General features: G+C 46.0%; 1 protein-coding gene across 1 annotated transcript in view; it reads right to left on the minus strand.

Moving 5' to 3' along the window:
* Window positions 1-7,502: 7,502 nt before the first annotated feature.
* mamdc2b (MAM domain containing 2b) overlaps window positions 7,503-21,203 on the minus strand; it is a 37,316-nt gene continuing 23,615 nt past the window's right edge. Inside the window, exons 7-14 of the mRNA XM_052117263.1 lie at window positions 15,487-15,580; window positions 15,233-15,379; window positions 14,886-15,151; window positions 13,748-13,844; window positions 13,501-13,656; window positions 12,945-13,204; window positions 8,837-8,921; window positions 7,503-8,746 (exon numbers count right to left, since the gene is read on the minus strand). Coding sequence (XP_051973223.1) covers window positions 8,685-8,746; window positions 8,837-8,921; window positions 12,945-13,204; window positions 13,501-13,656; window positions 13,748-13,844; window positions 14,886-15,151; window positions 15,233-15,379; window positions 15,487-15,580 — 1,167 coding nt within the window. The 3' untranslated portion in view covers window positions 7,503-8,684. The remainder of the gene's footprint in view (window positions 8,747-8,836; window positions 8,922-12,944; window positions 13,205-13,500; window positions 13,657-13,747; window positions 13,845-14,885; window positions 15,152-15,232; window positions 15,380-15,486; window positions 15,581-21,203) is intronic.

Consider the following 21,203-nt stretch of genomic DNA (forward strand, 5'->3'; position numbering starts at 1 on the left):
GATAGATACTATAGATAGATTGGTAGACAGACAGACATACAGACAAATAATAGACAGACAGATGATGGTAGACAGATTGATTATAGACAGACAGACAGATGATAGCTAACTAAATAGAAAGACAGACAATGATATATATAGATGGATAGATACTATAGGTATATAGATAGACAGACAGACAGATAGATAATAGACAGACAGATGATAGCTAGCCAGCTAGAAAGACAGACGATGATAGAATAATAGACAGACAGATGATGATAATAGAGAGATGGATAGACAGATATTAGACAGACAGACAGATAGATATTAATCAGACAGATGATAGCTAGCTCAATAGAAAGACAGACAGACAATGATAAATTGATAGATACTAGATGGATTGATAGACAAACAGACTGATAATAGACAGACTATGTTAAAAAGGCCATTACTAGTAATATGCCTTCTGACATAAATCTTTTTCTTTTGCCGAGATTGATCGACGCACAGCATACAGCATAGCAGCCAATCAGCGTTCGCTGATCTACGTGCATGCGAACATCCCGCCCACAGTGCTCTGTGTGAAGTTGAGAGTTGATTCTGTCGGAGCACTAACGCTGTATTTTTGCCGTTGTAAATAACATTTAGTTGTTAATTTCATGGGTGTTGTGCGTCAATGCAAAGTAAGTGTATTATACTTGATTTCTAGCAATTATATGTGCAATCCTAGACCTGTTCAATATTTAGTTTGCCGTTATAACGAGCATTAGCTCGTTGAGGTTAATTATAGGAGTTGTCACGTCTTTGGAACGATGTTGTGCTGTATATAGGATGTTATATATCTACTTAGTTGTTCATATTGATGTAATCTATGTATATTTCATCGGTGTTTGATGCATTTCAATTGTTAAAGACTGCGTTTGAGGTATTCTGAAGTTGTAAACTACTTAATGCGTGTGCGTGTAACAAGCCCAGACAGAGCACCGCTGACAAACTATGAGACGCAGATCAAACTGTTTAGAGTGTAATTTAATGTATGACATAGCAAGTTTGTTTTTCTTTCTTTATTAATCTCATTTCCGTATTTTGTTCATACTCATCATGTACCTGTTTTAAAACATATAATGTTATTATTATGTATGTTTACACTTGCCTATATTTTCTGTTACCATAGAAAAACCACACCTACTTATACACCTTGATTAACTACTTTGTTATCTGAGTTGATGTGGTGACAAATAAACGGGTTATTAACAAATATCGGACATCTACTGACCAGTCTCTTACCAGACACCCTGTGGCGGGTTTTCAACCTAACTAGCAACATAAATAAATGTGATTGAGCTGTCATCAGTCAATTCATTTCTTCAGACTATGATAGATAGACAAACAGATAATAGACAGATAGATAGATGATAGCTAGCTAGCTTGAAAGACAGACAATGATAGATGGATAAATACTATAGATCGATTTATAGATAGACAGACAAATAGATAATAGGCATAATATGATAGATAGACAGAGAGATAGTAGTTAACTAGATAGAAAGAAAGAAAGAAAGAAAGAAAGAAAGACAGACGATGATAAATGGATAGATACTAGATAGATTGATAGACAGACAGATAGATAGATGATAGCTATCTAGCTAGAAAGACAGATGATGATAGATGGATAAATACTAAAGATCGATTGATAGATAGACAGACAGATAGATAATAGACAGAATAAGATAGATAGATAGACAGAGAGACAGATAGATAGACGATGACAGATAGATAATAGACAGACAGATAGATGATAGATGAATAGATGATTGCTAGCTAGCTAGAAAGATAGATAGATGATGATAGATGGATAGACAGACAGATAATAATAATACATAGACAGACAGACAGATAATAGACAGATAGACAGACAGAGAGATAGATAATAGACAGACAGACAGACAGATAGATAATAGACAGACAGATAGATGATAGCTAGCTAGATAGAAAGACAGACGAAACTACAAACTAAATTATAACAAGACCAAATTAACTTAAACCAATGAAAAGACAAGACTAATAACAAAGTAATCAAACAGTGAACCAATGAAAACAAGACACATGATCAGGGGAAACACATGGCCAGATCACTTGAGGGAACAGGCATTCACATGACATGACACCACATGACCTGAACAGGAACTAAACTTTTCAAATAAAAGACATGAAAACAAGAAAAAAACACATAAATGTGACATATCACATGTGACATGTGATAAGTATCCCCCACTAGGGGCGACTCCTGATGCCCCCAAACATAAACACAAAATTCACAGTGGGTTGTGGGGGCTACATGGCATGACATGGAAACATGGTATAGCAGGATCCTAACTTTGCCATGGTAGGTGTGGATGCTGGACTTTTGAGCGGAGGCGGGCCTGGACCGTGGAGCAGAGGCGGGCCTCGACCGTGGAGTAGGCTGAGGAATGGCTGTGACATGGCATGAAGCAGGCTGAGGTGTTGCTGTGACATGGAGCAGGCTGACTCTGGCTTGGCTGTGACATGGCAGGGAGCAGTCAGACTCTGGCGTGGCTCGAGGGGCAAATCTGTGGAAGGCGGTGACGTGGGAGGCTCGAGGGGCAAAGGTGTATCCGTGGGAGGCTCGAGAGGTGAAGCCGTGGAAGGTGAAGCCGTGGGAGGCTCGAAGGGCGAAGCTGTGGAAGGCGGAGTCGTGGGAGGCTCGAGGGGAAGAGTCTTGGATGACAGGGAAACGACCTCTGTGGTCATGATCATGGGCAGAGACTCGGGAATGACCTCTGTGGTCGTGAGCATGGGCATAGACTCGGGACTGACCTCTGTGGTCGTGAGCATAGGCAGAGACTCGGGATTGACCTCTGTGGTCGTGAGCATGGGCAGAGACTTGGGAATTACCTCTGTGGTCGTGAGCATGGGCAGAGACTACAGAAAGACCTCAGTGGTCATGAGCATGGGCAGAGACTTGCAAACAGAAGCCTTCCTTCTCCTCCGGATGGCCGAAGCTGGCAATGCTGGCTCTGGAATGGACGCGGCTGGCAATGCTGGCTCTGGGACAGACAAGGCTTCCAGATCGTTGGCCGTGGCAGGTGTGGGCATTGACTTGTTGGCCGTGGCAGGCGTGGGCATTGGCTCATTGGCCGTGGCAGGAGTGGCCGCTGGCTCGTTGGCCCTGGCATGCGTGGGTGCTGGCTCATTGGCCCTCTCCCCTACAGTGAATGGTGTACCACCCATCAGTAGGGCAAGGTCGATATACTGAGCAAGGCTGTCTGCACACCAACCGTCAGGCATCAGAGAGGAAATTGGCTCATTCAGCCCAAAACGGAAACAGTCCTTGAAGGGCAACTCATTAAATTCTACCCTGCAGGCCAGAGCGTAGAATACCTCCACATAATCCTCCAGGGGACGACTCCCCTGGCGTAGACGAAGGAGCTGAACTGCTGGGTTCATCTTATGTTGGTCAGGTATTCTGTAGCTAAGCTCAGAAGGCAGTGACAGGCAGACGAAGACGATGAAGAAGTGAGAAACCCAAGTGCAGTTTATTTCCAGAATGTGATAACCAGAAACTCTAACTATAAACATGAACAAAACATAAACGTAACTTGACTTGACTTGACATGGAAAAAACATTACATTTACAATACCTGACAAACAACAATGGCAAACATGAGGGCTTAAATACAAGGACATGGTTAACTGGTAAACAAGACAACCAATCACAAGACTAAACTATAAACAAGATAACAAGACTAAATGAACTTATGAAATGAACTATATAATAACAAAGTAAAGAACAAAACACATAAACGTGACAACTATAGTGAAAGTGACTGAAGTAAATATTAAAGATGGCAACATCCATTACACTGGGATGTCTTATCACAATAAATGGCACATTATCAAATAAACAAGTCCAAATGAGGTGTTCATCATATTACAGAAGCCATATCATCCTGCAGCTCTTGCCTGGTTGGCCACTAATGCAAAGCAGGTTTGAGCCTGGCCAGTACCTGGATGGGAGACCTACTAGGGAAATCTAAGGTTGCTGCTGGAAGTGGTATTAGGGAGGCAAGCAGGGGGTGCTCACCCTGTGGTCTGTGCAGGTCCTAATGCCCCAGTATAATAACAGGGACACTATATTGTAAAAAAAACACTGGCTTTTGGACGAGATGTTAAACCGAGGGCCTGACTCTCTGTGGTAATTAAAAACCCCAGGGCACTTCTCGAAAAGAGTAGGGGTATAACCCTGGTGTCCTGGCCAAAGTTTCCCCCATTGGCCCTTATCATGGCCTCCTAATAATCTCCATCCCTGAATTGGCTAAATCATTCTACTCTCCTCTCCACCAATAGCTGGTGTGTGGTGTGTGTGTGTGGTGGGTGTATTGGCACTCTATATCTGCTGTTGCATCATCCAGGTGGATTCTGCACACCGGTGCTGGTTGAAGAGATTCCCCCCAAGTAAAGTGCTTTGAGTGTCTAGAAAAGCACTATAAAAAGTTTTTATTAATTATTATTAGATCATAATTAGCTGACAGATGCTTTGAATGCTTTTTAACCACATGCAGAGTGCAGCATTTGTTGCGTGGCTCACAATCTTCTGTGAAAGACAGTGGTTTGATCTTCAAATGACACGCTGTTCATATCTCTGTCTCTGAGTTAACAAAGCCACTCATGATTTGAGACACGCTTGTATACAGTGCAGCGTGGCTTTCATGTTAAATCATGAAAGATAAATAGATAGACAGATAGACAATGATAGATAGATAGATAGACAGACAGACGATAGAGAGATAGATTGATTGACAGCCGGACAATATATAGATGTAGATAGATAGAGATAGCCTATAGAAATACAGATGATGATAGATACTGTAGATAGTTAGATTGATAGATAGACAGACAATAGACAGACAGACAGAGAGAGAGAGAGAGAGAGAGAGAGAGAGATAGATAGATAGATAGATAGATAGATAGATAGATAGATAGATAGATAGATAGATGATACTAGGTAGCCAGATAGACAGACAGACAGACAATTGATAACTATATGATATATTGACAGACAGACAGTTGATAGTAGATGATAGATAGATTATTGTGGCAGCGGGGGCATGGTCAAGCGCCCGTCCGGGAGAGAAAAGCGGTAAGGGCGCTCACACCTGAGCTAAATTATGTCTAACACCTGTCTCTAATTGCAGTAGAGCGAGGAGAGCGGATAAAAAGCCAGCAGCCACAGAGCAGAGGGAGACCGACCTACAGCAACCCAGCGTTTCTGTGTTGATGTGTGTGTGTGTGTGTGTGTGCATTATAAAAAGACAATAAAAAAGGCTTACCTTGTGCCGGAGACCTGTTTTCCTGTCCTCTTTTGGAGAAAGCTACTACACTGGTGCCGAAACCCGGAACTTTGATAATGGAACAGAGTCAGCCCCATAGAGTCCTCCCAGCTGGCGGAAGTCCTCCAGTCCCTCGCGACACTCCATCAGAGCCACCAACAATCCCTGCTTGAGCTCCGGCAAGACCAGGACCGCCGGTTCTTCGAAATCATGCGGGCTCAAGCAGAGGACTGGCACGCCATCCGAGCCTCCTCAGCCAGGAGGCCGCTCCAGCCGCAGCCGCGACCCCGGACACCAGCGCCACATTGCCCCCACCAGCGTTACAGAAGATGGGGCCGGCAGATGATCCAGAGGCGTTCATCGATCTGTTTGAACGAACGGCGGAAATTTGGGGGTGGCCCCAAGACCAGTGGGCAGCCCGCCTAGTCCCTCTCTTGTCCGGGAAGCACAGCTCGCGGCGCAACAACTGCCGGCAACAAGCCTCCTGGCTTACCATGATCTGAGGAAAGCCATCTTGCAACGGGTTGGTCGGAGCCCGGAAGAAAGTCGCCAGCTCTTCCGGGCCTTGAAGCTCGAAAAAGCCGACCGCCCGTTTGCGTTCGCTCAGCGGCTCCGTGATGCCTGTCGGAGGTGGCTGCTCGCGCGGGACCGCGACGCCGAGGAACTAGTCGACCAGGTGGTACTGGAGCAGTTTGTCCAGCGTTTGCCCCGAAGACGGCCGAGTGGGTCCAGTGCCACCGCCGGCGCGCTGGAGGAAGCCGTCCGACTCGCGGAGGACCACATGGCGGCGATTCCCAGGGCGGATGAGCCCTCTCTCTCTGTCTCCCCTTCCCCTGTGTCTTCCCCTGTTTTTTTCCCTCCCCTCTTCCCTCTCGCTCTGCTCTCTCCCCAGGGTCCGTTCCTGCCCCGCAGGCGCTGAGCGTTTGTAAGACCAGCTTCCCGGCCTTGGGAACATCCGCCTAGCCCTTCCCCGTCCTTCAGCCGCTCTCCTCCTCAGGTGGGGGCACCCGCCAGCACGGGTGCGGCCGCAGCGCCTGGGCCGGTCTGCTGGAGGTGCGGAGACCCGGACCACTTCCGGGATCAGTGTCCGCTGATGGAAATAGGGGCAGTGGTGCGGGTCTCCGATGTTCCACAGGCTGCCCCCGATCGGGCTGGTGCGTACCAGATTCCGGTAAGAATCCAGGGGGGTACATACCAAGCTTTGTTGGATACCGGCTGTAACCAGACCACCATCCACCAACGCTTGGTTCAACCCGGGGCTTTGGGCTCAGCTAAACTGGTGTTAGCTAAACTGGCAGCTAAGCTGGGATATTCACAAGTATCCCGTGGTGACTCTGGCGATCAAATTCAGGGGAGAAAAACATAGTGTGGAGGCAGCGGTTAGCTCCCGCCTCACCCATCCGCTAATTTTGGGTACGGATTGGCCGAATTTTAGAAAGTTATTGGAGGGAGTTTGTGCGGATGGGTCCTGCGTGAAAGTGAAGGGGTGTGTGATGTGCGATGCTTTGGCGGGGAGGCGGAGCCAGGGCCGCCCTCTGCTGCTCCGAGTGACGTGGGAAGGGGCGAGGTGGACGCTCCTCCTCTCGGGAATTCTCGGAGGGGACTTCCCTTGGAGCAGTCGCGGGATGAAATCCTTAAGCACGCCTTTGACCAAGTGAGAGTAATCGATGGTCAACATCTCCGGCCGGGTGTCGCCGTTTCATACCCGTATTTTTCACTTATTAAAGATCGGTTATACAGGGTGACGCAGGACGCCCAAACAAAAGAGGACAGGAAAACAGGTCTCCGGCACAAGGTAAGCCTTTTTTATTGTCTTTTTATAATGCACACACACACATCAACACAGAAATGCTGGGTTGCTGTAGGTCGGTCTCCCTCTGCTCTGTGGCTGCTGGCTTTTTATCCGCTCTCCTCGCTCTACTGCAATTAGAGACAGGTGTTAGACATAATTTAGCTCAGGTGTGAGCGCCCTTACCGCTTTTCTCTCCCGGACGGGCGCTTGACCATGCCCCTCTGCCACAATTATAAATAGCTAGCTTGATAGACAGACAGTCAGATGATAATAGATGATAGACAGTCAAGCAGATAAAAAAAAGACAGTAATATTAGAAAGTATATTGGAAAAATGTGTTTAAAATGATGTACTCACATTAAATAGTCATAACAGTCTTAAGAGAAAAAGATGCTTTATTCTACTTATTGTATTGACACACAATCATGAGCGCCACTATGATGAGGTCATGTGACCAGTCGAATATAACTTACTTTATGTCAATAATCCCTTGTTGGATATGTTCATTTGCAAATTAATCATGGCATACTGCCAAAAAAACAAAAACAACAACAACAACAAAAAAAAACAATTATGATGGCATGAATAACTGTTTTTTCACTATGCTGCATCTTTGCCACTAGGTGTCAACGTAATCTGCACTGCTCTGTGTGCTGCAAATATCAGTATACTGTGGTCTGGTATGTTACGGTCACATTTGTTATGAGCCAGTTTTGTATGAAAGTAGACAAAGTTAAATAAACATGATAAATAGCCAAAAGGTTAACAGGTATATTAGAAAACAAGCATAATTCAGTCATGCAATCATGATTCATTTATCCTTAAAAACATCCACTCCATTTGTATTTTCAAATTTTAAAGGGATGGTTCACCCTAAAATGAAAATTCTCACATTGTTTACTCACCCTCATGCCATTCCAGATGTGTATGACTTTCTTTTTTCTGCTTAACACAAAAGACAATTTTTTAAATAATATTTCAGCTCTGTAGGCCCTTACAATGCAAGTGAATGGTGACCAAATTTTCGAGCTCTAAAAAGGAATTAAATGCAGCATTAAGGTAATCCATAAGACACCAGTGTTTACTCCATGTCCTCTGAAGCAATCTAAGCAGTTTTGGATGAGAACAGACAAATAATGTTAGGCTATTCACTGTACATCTTGCCATTGCTGTCTCTAGGCACGATCATGATTCCAAGCTCGATTACACTTCCATGTGCTTGACGCATGCGTAGAGCATGAGATAGAGCTAGAAAGTGCAACTGAGCTTGAAATCATAATCGGCAAGGAGACTGCAGATGTCAAAATTTATAGTGAAAAGGGAGTTTTTGTCTGTTCTTACCCAAAACCAATTGGATTGCTTCAGAAGACGCTGACTTTATGTGCTTTTTAGAGCTTAAACAGTTTGGTCACCTTTCACCTTTCTATAGATCTGATTTTGTTCTGCATAAGAAAGAAATTCATACACATCTGGGATGGCATATGGGTGAGTAAATGATGAGAGCATTTTTGGGTGAACGAGCCTGTTAAGTTTTCTCTGTCCAATATTCTTTTCTTCATTCACTGAATGTCAATACTATTTCCAGAGAGGCTTAGAAGGGGGAAATAGACGTCAGCAGACTCTGTAGGTATAAAAGGACAAATAGTATTTAAACACTGTGTATGTGTAATTTCACCTATTTACAGATTTACTTAATTATCATCAAGAATACCTCTGCATGGTCTCCTTTTAAAAACAACATCATCAATTGCAATATCACTTCTTATCGATGTTCCTCTGGTGGCTTCAAACACAATCTAAGTTATGATGACAAACACATAATATATTACAAAAAATGAGACTGACTTTTCAAACTAAAATTGTTCATAAGGACCCCATAAATGGCTTGATGAGCCCTATTTCTCACTGAACATTGTTGTGGAGTATCGAACAAAAATAGTGATGCTAGGAACTTAACTACGTTTTTCAGTAACATAAAGTTTGTCAAAACAGTAGCTTTTCCAGCAGCAAGCTACTTTTTCCAAAGAGTATCAGTGTAGCGCAACAAAGCGCTACATTGCTGTTTTAATATCACATTGTTCCCGCATGCAGGCCGCATCCATATTAATACGTTTTTGTTTGATTTCACTACGTTTCATTTCGAATTCACTAATGAGCCAAAACATTATGTCCAGCTGCCTAATATGCTAGGGTACGATTCACTGTGTGTTGTGACACATTCTTCCTGTAACCATCATTAAAATTTGCTGTGACTTGTGCTACAGTAGACCTTCTGTTGGTTCAGACCAGACATGATAGCCTTTGATGCCCTCGCGCATCCATGAGCCTTGTGCGCCCAACACCCTGTCGCCAGTTTGTGGTTTGTCCCTCCTTGGACCACTCTTGGTAGGTACTCACCACTGCTGACTGGGAGCACCCCACAAGCCTTACTGTTTCAGAGATGCTCTTACCCAGTCGTCTGGCCATAACAATTTGGCCCTTGTCAAAGTCGCACTCTCTTCCCCTGTCTTCCTGGAGGGGGGGCGTTGCCCTTCAGGCCATGCCTGCCGGCAGATCTTCCCTGCCTTTCTGTAGCCCTGGGAGAGATGAGGAGCTGAAAAGGGGAGAGGGAAAGAGCAAGGCAGAAAGACAGAGAGTTATCTTGATTCTGAGATAACCTTGGAGGAGCTTGGCGGGGTAATTAAGGCCTTGCCTACAGGCAAGGCTCCGTGGCAACCTCGCCTCCTGGTAGATGGCAGCGAGCTCCCCTGCTTCCCGGCAGATGTCAGTGGTTGTTCCACCTCCTGGCGGACAGCAGCAAACTACCCCGCCCCCTAGTGGATGGTAGTGGCTCCTCCGCCCTCTAGCGACTGGCAGCAGATTCTCCACTTCCTGGTGGACAGCAGAGAGATCCCCCGCCCCTGGCAGACGGCAGTGGACTGCAGCGGGCTCTCCTGTACCACTGTATCATACTTCCTTGGCGTCGTGATCTTCCACCAGTGGCGAGGGGTCTGACGGCGCATCTTCTTCTATTCCTGGGTTTCAAGTGTAACAGGGTTTGGGAAAGGAGGAGGTGGGAACCAGTTCAACACTCAACATGACTTTAACTATAACATAACATCAACCTGGAACATAATAACAGACATCGACCATGAACACACACACACACCTCCGTATGTGTGTCTCTCTTTCTCTGCATCCCCGGCTCCTCCTCTTATCGCTCTCCCTCTGATTGGGCTTCCCAGCGCCAGGAGTGCACCCTCATGGCCCGGCCATGCCCTCTTCCTCATCATAATAAACTATAGTCATATAGTATGAATTAACCTCTTCACGAACCCAGTCGGGAAGGGAGTTTATTTATAATGAAAGTGCTTGTGATTTGGCCAGAATGCATTCTTACACATTATTTCTAGGTTGAAAAACCTTGCGAATATGTTTTGAGAAGACCATCCTACTGCAAAACATATGGCTTGTAAAGACACACTGTTCGTCCAAGCCCATGAGGAGGCCATGCCTCCAGTTGAGTGTGCTTTAACATCAATTGGGCAAACCCTGCGACTCATTAGCCAGGGCAATTGCATCAACGATCCAGTGAGAAAGTATTTGCTTGGAGATGGACATTCCTTTCATGCATCGTGCATAGCACACAAAGAGCTGATGTATGCGTGTAGTGCCCGCACAGGGCATGAAAAACACAAGGATTGTTCCTCATCTAAATTAAATGGAGGAGGGAAGAAAGCTTGAAGGTGAACCACCTGCACTCTGATGGGCATGGTTAGAACCTTAGGCACATAGCATTTTCTGGGTTTGACAGTGGATTTTAAAAGACCGGGGCCAAACTCCAGACATGAAATTGTCAATTGATAGTGCATGTAAGTCACCAGCCCGTTTTACTGAGGCCAGAGCCAGCAGTAGTGCAGTTTTAATGGACAGCATGCGCATATCAACAGAGACCAAAGGCTTGAAAGGGGACCCTGTAAGCACTTTTAGGACCAAAGTTAGGTCCCAGATCTGGAATGCAGTTGACCGATGTGGATTTAAACGTCTTGCTTTATGTTTAAATCAGTGGCACCAGCTTCAGGTGTGTGATATGCAGATATAGTTGCCACATAAACTTTGAGCATTGATGGAGTGAGTCCTGCATCTAATCACTCTTGAAGAAATTTGAGAATTTCATGTATGGGGCAAATGCTATACTATACTGTGTCTTTGCCATGTGAAAGACACCAATCAGTGAACACATTCCATTTTAGCACATAGAAGTGTCTTGTGGATGGCGTTCTGGCCTGCAAAATGGTGTTCTTGACTGAATGCATCAGTTCTGGTGAGTTTAACATGCTCTGTTCAGGGGCCACACATGCAGTTTCCACAGCTTGGGCTGTGGATACCAGATTGTGCCTTTCGCCTGAAAGAGGAGCTCCCTCCTCAGCGGTATTTCCCATGGCGAGCTGTATAATATCTCTATCATTTCTGGAAACCATCATTGATTGGGCCATTTCAGGCCAGTAGTGCCTCTGACTAGCTAGTAATAACCAATCTCTAAGGTAATTCAAAACACACACACCATTCATTTTCAATGGAGCGAGCACCGCATCGATACATTTTGTGAAAGTGTGGGGAGCCAGAGACAGACTGAACTGAAGGACTTTAAACTGATATGCAGTTCTATCAAACACAAATTAAAAAATCCACCTGTAACTTGGTGCATTGGTACATGAAGTATGCGTCCTTAAGGTCTATTGACGCAAATCCAGATGGATGTGCGATAAGATCTGTTTTTGAGTTAATATTTTGAATTGGCGCATCGCAAATGCTCTATTCAAGCGTCTCAGGACTAGAATGGGCCGAAGCCTGCCGTCCTTCTCCAGAAAGAGGAATTAACATCTGTAAATCCCACTGTGTGTGTCGCAGTCTGTGCACGCAACATGGCATATCATGTCAGATTGTGTTTGATCGTTGTAATCACCAGCTCTGACACACCCATGAGGACTTGCCATGCATTTGTGCAGCAGGACAACTGGCTTATTAATTCATAGGAAAAAACCTCTATAATTTTTTGCAAGAAGATTGTGTATTTGGCTCCTAACACTGGAGCATATTCGGACGGAACCGTGGAAGACAGAACACTGTTGAAACGGGGCAACTGACATGCAACTTGGATCGTATAAACATGTTCGATGATTTTTAGTACCCAGTGGGAATGGCAGTAAGAGCTTTCCATGCGTCCACGTAACGTGATAGAGGGCAATTTGGTATGTTCATAGTATGATATAATGAAGCACTCACCATTGGGAAGCGGTTGTGCATAATGGGGGGGGGGGTCCCTTTGGCCCAGGGCTTGCACTGAGGCGGCTGCCTTCATTTGGGCCGTGGCTTGAGTGGCTTTACCTTTACCTGGCGGCGCTGAGGCAGCTGATGTTTGGTTTTTAGCCGGGCGCAGGACCAAGACAGAGTGGGAGCAAGCTGGTTGTGAAGAAGTCTCATAAACTGTGATTGTTTCTGATTCGTGATGTAGCGCTGAGCAATTCTATTCACAGAGCCTCCGAAAAGGCTGGATACTTTTCAAAGTAGCTTCCTCAACACTTCTACTGAAACAGGAAGTAGCTTTACATCACAGCTGTAAATCTTGTATTATTAGCTATTTCTAGTCAGAGGTAAGTGTTATTGGGGAGGGACATTCTAATTTTAGAGAGGATTTTATTGGACAATTTGGATATGTCTGTGAGTCAGTATGAGTCAATCAATGTTTTTAGTCCATTTTCTCTAAAGAAGACGCAAAACTCCAAAATTTGGTGACATACTGTAGGGTTTTAAAGGTAATGTAGTTCCATGCAACTGACCTGGTGTTGTTGGTCATACTGGTACGTTACTGATGCTCTGAGCCAGGAGATGCCCTGCTCTCCATGGCACGTCCATAACAGTTTGTCCTCATTCTCTTGTCCAGTCTGGAGGTAAACACTTAACTGGCCCGTCCCAGAGCCATACATGTGGTAGTAAAATTGCAAGCAGTGTGGCTCTTTAGAACCCCGCAGAGAGCTGGAGAGGAGGCTAGCTTTGTGACCAGGCAGCATCAGTGATGCCTCAATGTGCAAATAATGACCTACAACCAGAAAAAAAAGATTTCAAAGATTTAAAGGAAAGATCCTGGTTCAATATATTCAAAAAGTTAAGCTTTGATGACATCATCCAAAGCATGCCCCATAGACTTCCTTTGTTAGTGCTTTACTGAAAATACATTTTTTGCTTGTTTTTACTCACTGAAGGGTGAGGCATGCCATAGATGCAGTTGATTGGTCATAACTTGTTTTGAACCTGGAATATTCTTTTACTCCTTTCAGATGAAATTACTTTTTACAAAGTAAAGTGACTTTTTACTTTGTGAATGTGTAAACTGACCTAATCCAGTGGTGTGGTCTCCTCTCGGTCCTGTGAAGGAGGTTGGTGTTGCTCCTTTGGCCAGCATCCATTTGCCTGAGCCCCCTTCCTTATCTTGAGTGTATCCACAAAAACCAGCCTCAAAATCACAGTGAGATGGGCCTGACAGAGAAGATGCTGGGAACACAGAGAATTTCTGCATTTCTATTTTCAGTCGAAGTAAAAAGTTTGCAATGAACTGTGTCTTCTAATAAATTAACTTGTTTACCTAATGGTAGATTACAGTCTCCAAGGCTGACTTCGATGTCATCGAGACCAACAGGGCCACAACTCCAAATGTTTTTGCATGTACTGATGAAAACCACCTTCACGGCCGCCAGTGATGTGGAAAGAACATATAATTGAGGAAGATCAGCAAGCAAACTCAAAGGGGGGAATTCACTAAGAATGAATTGTGACATTAGCATTGTTTATTTGCACTCTGCATTTTTTTAGAGCCTCCTTCACTAAAAGCATTTTACAAATCAGGAAACGTTCTAGGTTGTGGAGGATACAGCAGACTACCATAACCTGGCATTCTTTACTGGAATTAAACAAAAAAAGGGTCTGTTCCAAAACCTAGTGAGATTCCTCTGTAGGCGCATTTAAGACATCATAGTGGCACTTCCGATGCAATGGCTTTTTCAGAAGATCTTAATTATGCTGCCTCCTAAGATATCTAGTTTTGTCCAAATTCTATGGTAGCATTGTATGTATCCTTCCTAGGGTAAGTGATCCCAGGAGGTGGAAAAATAAATCCAAGATGGCGGATGGAACAAGAGAAAATTTGATTATATACTTTTAATATATTTAATTCTGTAAAGTATTGCTAAATCTAGTTTAATATGAAAGAAAATTTGGGCATTTTATTTTATTAAATGTGTGTGTGCTATATATATATATATATATTCATGCTCATTAGAATATTGCGTCGCTCCTCTAGCTTCACCTGTATTGAATCAGTAGTGAGTCGAGACTCCCATGCGCTACGCGTGAGGAGCGCTATTTGAATGAGACGTAGAGCTGCTGCCTTTGTAGAAAATTCTAAATCGGTCCCTTATGAGGCTCCATTTGAGTTAGGAGTTGTTTTATTTGTTTTGGAGCAGTGCAATGTTTTTAATTTATCATTATAAATAGTGCTTATAAAATGACATAAAAATAGTATTGCAGGTTGTTAGTGATTAAGATGTAGGTTTTTGAGCTGAATACCATGTGCAAATGTGTCGAGCAACAAAAAAGCATCATAAAAGGGTTTAGAACAACATTCACATTTTACTTAAGATTATATTTTTTTTGCATAAAAGATTACAGAATTTTAAGTTTAGGTGAACTAAACCTTTGTTCCAATGGTGTTTACACCATCTTACCTGAGCATTCTTCTGGGTTTGTATGGTCAGTTCAACTGCAATCCAAACATTTCTTATATTCTCGTTCTGGGTCCAGATTTGTTCTGGTTTCGTATTATCTGTGTTATACAGATACACTGCCAATACTTGGTCTGTTCCACTAAGACTTCGCAGGGAGTAGTAGAACTTCAGACAATATTTCTGATTCTTGGCCATTGGCGGACCAAACAAACGGCTGACATATCGAGACTGTAAGTTGAAGCGGGAGTTTGCCAAAAGGAAAGAACCTGTTCAGAACAAATAAATAATGTTAGCTTCATACGCTTTAAAAGGAGCTCAGATTTAAACTGTGAAATTTAAACTTGCACCTGCTCCTCTGGTATGGTCTCCAGTGCTGTAGATGTTGGGCCTGATGGAGACTCTCCTCCACTGTGAACCATCTGACTGTTTCTGAGTGTACTGACAATATCCCCACTCAAAGTCACAGTTTGCCACTGATGGATTAAAGGTTGGCTCTAAACGGTTACACAGGAACTGGGTTAATTACTACTTATACGTTTCTGATATTGTTTGTATATGTCTTATACAGAGCTCAGACTTGGCATGAGGTGTTTAGTCATACCTGTTTCTGCATTACAGAACTCTGGAGAGAAGGAGATGTTATCAAGAACCATGTAACCTCCATGTGGACTGTTGAATGCCACCTCAAACACCAGCTTGGAACATGAAACACACATGCATAAAAACGTATTACACAGCTCTCTTTAATACTAATTGATTGGTCAATTACAAAATGGTCAAATATTTTGTATAATGACAGCTAAACTGTATAACTGACCATCGTCCCAGTCAACAGACTTCCCAAATGGTAAATGGTCTGCACTTATATAGTGCTTTTTTAACCTTAGCGGTTTTAAAAGTACTTTACACTGTGACTCTCTCACACACACACACACACACACACACACACACACACACACACACACACACACACACACACACACACACACACACACACCAATGGTAGCAGAGTTGCCATGCAAGGCGATAGCCTGCCATTGGGAGCAACTTGGGGTTTGGTGTCTTGCCCAAGGACACTTTGGCATGTGGAGTCATGTGGACCAGGAATCAAACCACCAACCCTGCGATTAGTGGCCAACCAGCTTTACCACCTAAGCCACAGCCGCCACAGATGTGCTAGTTTCATAATATGTGTCACCTTACACTATTTGTCACATAATAAAACATTTCAACTGTTTTATAGACAAAAAAAATCAACTATGCAGATTTTGTATTGCATAATCTTATGATACAAAAAACACTTTTATAGAAAGACTTTATTGTATAATCTTATAGTTTATACAATAAAGTCTTTCTATAAAAGTGTTTTTTGTATCATAAGATTATGCAATACAAAATCTGCATAGTCGATGTTTTTGTATTTTAAAAGATTATACAAGAAAATGATTTCATAGGTTTTTGTATCATATGACACATGATTCAATTTTCATAGATTTTTTTTTGTATCATATAAAATTATATAAAAATGTTTCATATCATAAAGGATTATTGTAAGGAAGACGATGGAGATCAGACTGAGGTTAGGACCCAAATGCTGGGACTTTTAATGGAAGAACCAAAACAGGCTACAAAAGGCAACAGCCCAAGAAAAACAGGATAAATAGCAAAACTAAATCCACAAAGATGTTGTAATAACCCTCACGGGAAAGAGGACAGGAAATTAGATTTCAACAAAATGGTAAGGCTTTAATTGCCGTCTTTCTCATAAAAGTTTACACAAATTGTCACACAACACAAGCACACTGGGTTGGCTTGTCGGGTTCTCTCGACTGAAGGCTCTGTCTCTGCTTTTATGCCGCTCTCCTCGTGCTCACTGGAATTAGAGACAGGTGTTAGGCATAATTTAGCTCAGGTGTAAGCGCCCTTACCGCTTTTCTCTCCCGGACGGGCGCTTGACCACGCCCCCGCTGCCACATACCCCCACTGCCGACTCAGGCCGGGGCGCCATCCGGCCTGCTTACCACCCCCCCCCCCCATTTCTGGAGAGAAAGTCGGCGACAGCCATCTGCACCCCCGGTCTGTGGACCACCTTGAATTTAAAGGGCTGGAAAGCCAGGTACCAACGGGTGATCTGGGCGTTAGTATCTTTCATGCGGTGGAGCCACTGGAGTGGGGCGTGATCTGAGCAGAGGGTGAAGGCCCGCCCCAGCAGGTAATACCGGAGGGTGAGGACCGCCCACTTGATGGCCAAACACTCCTTCTCCACGGTGCTGTACTTCGTCTCCCTCAAAGAGAGCTTCCGGCTAATGTACAGCACTGGGCGCTCCTCCCCCTCCACCACCTGCGAGAGTACGGCCCCCAGCCCTCTGTCTGAAGCGTCCGTCTGCAAAATAAAAGGGAGAGAGAAGTCAGGTGCATGTAAAAGCGGCCCCCCACAAAGTGCAGCTTTAACCCGCGTAAACGCCTGTTGGCACTGCTCCGACCACTGGACCGGATCTGGAGCCCACTTTTTAGTGAGGTCAGTCAGCGGGCTGTTGACATCCGAAAAATTAGGCACAAACCTTCTATAATAGCCAGCCAGCCCCAGGAACTGCCTCACCCCCTTTTTGGTCTTGGGTCTAGGGCAAGTCGCAATCGCCGCGGTCTTATCAATTTGGGGACGCACCTGGCCATGACCCAAGTGGAACCCCAGATACCGTACCTCCATACGCCCAATCGCGATACTTCTTGGGGTTTGCTGTGAGCCCCGCCCGCCGCAGCGATCTCAGGACGGCCCTCAGATGTTGCATGTGCCGCTGCCAATCATTGCTATAAATAATGATATCGTCTAAATAGGCAGCAGCGTAAGCGGCGCGTGGTCTGAGGATCCTATCCATGAGTCGTTGAAACGTGGCTGGCGCCCCAAACAAACCGAAAGGAAGCGTCAGAAATTGGTGTAATCCAAACGGCGTAGTGAAGGCCGTTTTCTCACGGGATATTGGTGTCAAGGGGATCTGCCAATAACCCTTCGTTAAATCCAAGGTCAAATAAAAACAAGCAGTACCTAACCGATCGAGCAGTTCATCAACATGGGGCATTGGGTACGCGTCATATTTAGACACCGCGTTAACTTTTCTATAATCCACACAGAATCGAACAGACCCATCGCTCTTGGGAACAAGAACAACCGGGCTGGACCAATCACTGTGGGATTCCTCTATTACTTCCATCTCAAGCATCGCATCTAATTCCTCCCGAACTATTTTCTTTTTATGTTCGGGTAAGAGATAGAGGCGGCAACGTACCACCACTCCTGGCTCGGTCTCGATGTGGTGCTGTATGATGTTTGTACGGCCCGGTAGAGGGGAAAACGCATCTGTAAATTCCTTCTGTAATTCGGAAACCTCTGTGAGTTGACATGGTGAGAGGTGATCTCCACAAGTAACCGGAGTGTTAAGATTGCAGTTTTTGTTTACCTCCGGCCCGAGCTCCGCCCTCTCCGGAACTACCGTAGCCAACGTCACAGAGGCCGCCTCCTCCCTCCATAATTTCAGGAGGTTGAGGTGATATATTTGACGTGTGCCCCCTCTATCGGTACGTTTACCCTCATAATCGAGTTCACCTACTTGTCGTGTGACCTCAAAGGGTCCTTGCCACTTGGCGAGCAATTTAGAGCTGGATGTTGGGAGTAATACAAGCACCTTATCTCCCTGTGCAAATTCCCGTTGCCGAGCACCCCTGTCATACAGCCGGCGTTGGCGTTCTTGAGCCTGGAGCAGATTCTCCTGTGTTAGTTGCCCCAGTGTGTGGAGTTTTGCTCTAAGATCGAGAACAAACTGAATTTCATTTTTGCTATTAGAATGTCCCTCCTACCAAACTTCACGGATGACGTCAAGGACCCTGCGTGGGCGTCGCCCGTACAGCAGCTCAAATGGGGAGAACCCTGTGGAGGCTTGTGGGACCTCTCGTACTGCAAACAACAGGGTGTCCTGCCACTTATCCCAATTTCTAGCGTCATCGTGTACGAATTTACGAATCATTTTCTTGAGCGTTTTATTAAATCGTTCCACTAGGCCATCGGTCTGGGGATGGTAAACGCTAGTGCGAATCGACTTAATGCCCAAGAGCTCGTAAAGTTCGCGGAGTGTTCATGACATGAAAGTCGTGCCTTGATCGGTGAGGATTTCTTTCAGAATCCCCACCCGGGAGATTATCTTGAAGAGTGCCCCTGCAACACTACGTGCGGAGATGTTGCTCAGGGGCACTGCTTCCGGATATCATGTCGCGTAATCCACTAGGACTAACACGAAGCGATGTCCGCATGCTGACCGTTCTAATGGCCCGACGAGGTCCATTCCAATTCTTTTGAAGGGGACCTCGATCAATGGTAGAGGGCGCAATGGCGCTTTTGGGGTGGCTGGTGGGTTTACCAGCTGACATTCATGGCACGCCGCACACCACCTGCAGACGTCACCGCCAATGCCCGGCCAATAGAAATGGGCTATTAGACAGAGACGTGTTTTTCGTTCCCCTAGGTGACCGGCCATAGGATTATAGTGAGCCGCCTGGAAAACCATTTCCCGGCGGCTCCGTGGAATCAATAATTGTGTCACTTCCTCCTTTGTTTGAGCGTCCTGCATCACTCTATATAGCTGATCTTTAATCATGGCAAAATATGGGTTGACCATCAACTACTCTCACTTGGTCAAGAGCATGTTTAAGGGTTTCATCCTGCGACTGCTCTAGAGGGAAGTCACCCTCAGGGAATTCCCTGAGAGGAGGGGTGGCCACCTTGCCCCTTCCCTCGTCATTCAGAGCAGCCAAGGACGGCCCCGGCTCCGCCTCCCCTGCCAAATCATCGCACACCGCACACCTCTTTATGCAGGACCCATCCACGCAAATACCCTCTAAAATATCTCTAAAATTCGGCCAATCAGTACCCAAGATTAGCGGATGGGTGAGGCGGGAACTAACCGCTGCCTCCACACTATGGTTTCTTCTCCTGAATTTAATCGCCAAAGTCACCATGGGATACTTGTGAACATCCCCGTGCACACACCTCACCCTCACCAGTTTAGCTAAACCCAAAGCCTCGGGTTGAACCAAGCGTTGGTGGATGGTGGTCTGATTGCAGCCGGTATCCAGCAAAGCTTGGTAAATACCCCCCCTGATCCTTACCGGAATCCGGTACGCTCCAGCCCGATCGGGGGCAGCCTGCAGGACGTCAGAGACCCGCACCACCATCCCCACCTCCATCAGCGGACACTGATCCCGGAAGTGGTCCGGGTCCCCGCATCTCCAACAGGCCGGCCCAGGCGTTACGCCCGCACTTGTGCTGGCGGGCACCCCCACCTGAGGAGGAGAGCGGCTGAAGGACGGGGAAGGAACATTCTCCCAAGGCCGGGAAGCTGGTCGCACATACACTCCACGCCTGCGCGGGGCAGGAACGGGCCCTGGGGAGAGAACAGAGCGAGAGAACACAGGGGAGGGGGAGGAGGGGGATGCAGACACAGGGGAAGGGGAGAGAGAGAAGAGGGCTCGTCCGCCCTCGGGATCGCCGCCAAATGGTCCTCCGCCAGACGAACAGCCTCCTCCAGCGACGCGGGGCGGTGGCACTGGACCCACTCCGCCGTCTTCCGGGGCAGCCGTTGGACGAATTGCTCCAGTACCACCTGGTCGATCACTCCCTCGATGTCGCGGTCCCCCGCGAGCAGCCACCTCCGACAGGCGTCCCGGAGCCATTGAGCAAATGCAAACGGGCGATCAGACTTTTCCAACTTCATGCCCCGGAAGAGCTCCGACCGACCCGATGCAGAATGGCTCTCTTCAGGTCTGTATAGGCCAGGAGGTTCGTCGCCGGCAGTTGTTGTGCCGCAAGTTGAGCTTCCCCGGACAGGAGAGGAATTAGGCGGGCTGCCCACTGTTCGAGAGGCCAGCCCCAGATTTCTGCCGTGCGCTCGAACAAATTGAGGAAGGCCTCCGGATCATCTGCTGCCCCATCTTCTGTAACGTGGGCGGGAGCAGCGTAGCGCGGGTGTCCGGGGTCGCGTTTGTGGCCGACGCGGTCTCCTGGCTGAGGAGGCTCCGGATGGCGTGCCGGTCCTCTGCCTGAGCCCGCATGATTTAAAAAAAACGGCGATCTTGGTTTTGCCGGAGCTCAAGCAGGGACTGCTGGTGGCTTTGGTGGAGCGTCGCGAGGGACTGGAGGACCTCCGCCAGCTGGGAGGACTCTATGGGGCGATCTTTCTCCATGTTTGGAACTTTTTTAATTCCCAGGTTTTGGCACCAGTGTATTAACCCTCATGGGAAGGACGACAGGAAACGAGATTTCAACAAAAA

The sequence above is a fragment of the Xyrauchen texanus genome, chromosome 44, assembly GCF_025860055.1.
Source record: "Xyrauchen texanus isolate HMW12.3.18 chromosome 44, RBS_HiC_50CHRs, whole genome shotgun sequence".
NCBI lineage: Eukaryota > Metazoa > Chordata > Actinopteri > Cypriniformes > Catostomidae > Xyrauchen > Xyrauchen texanus.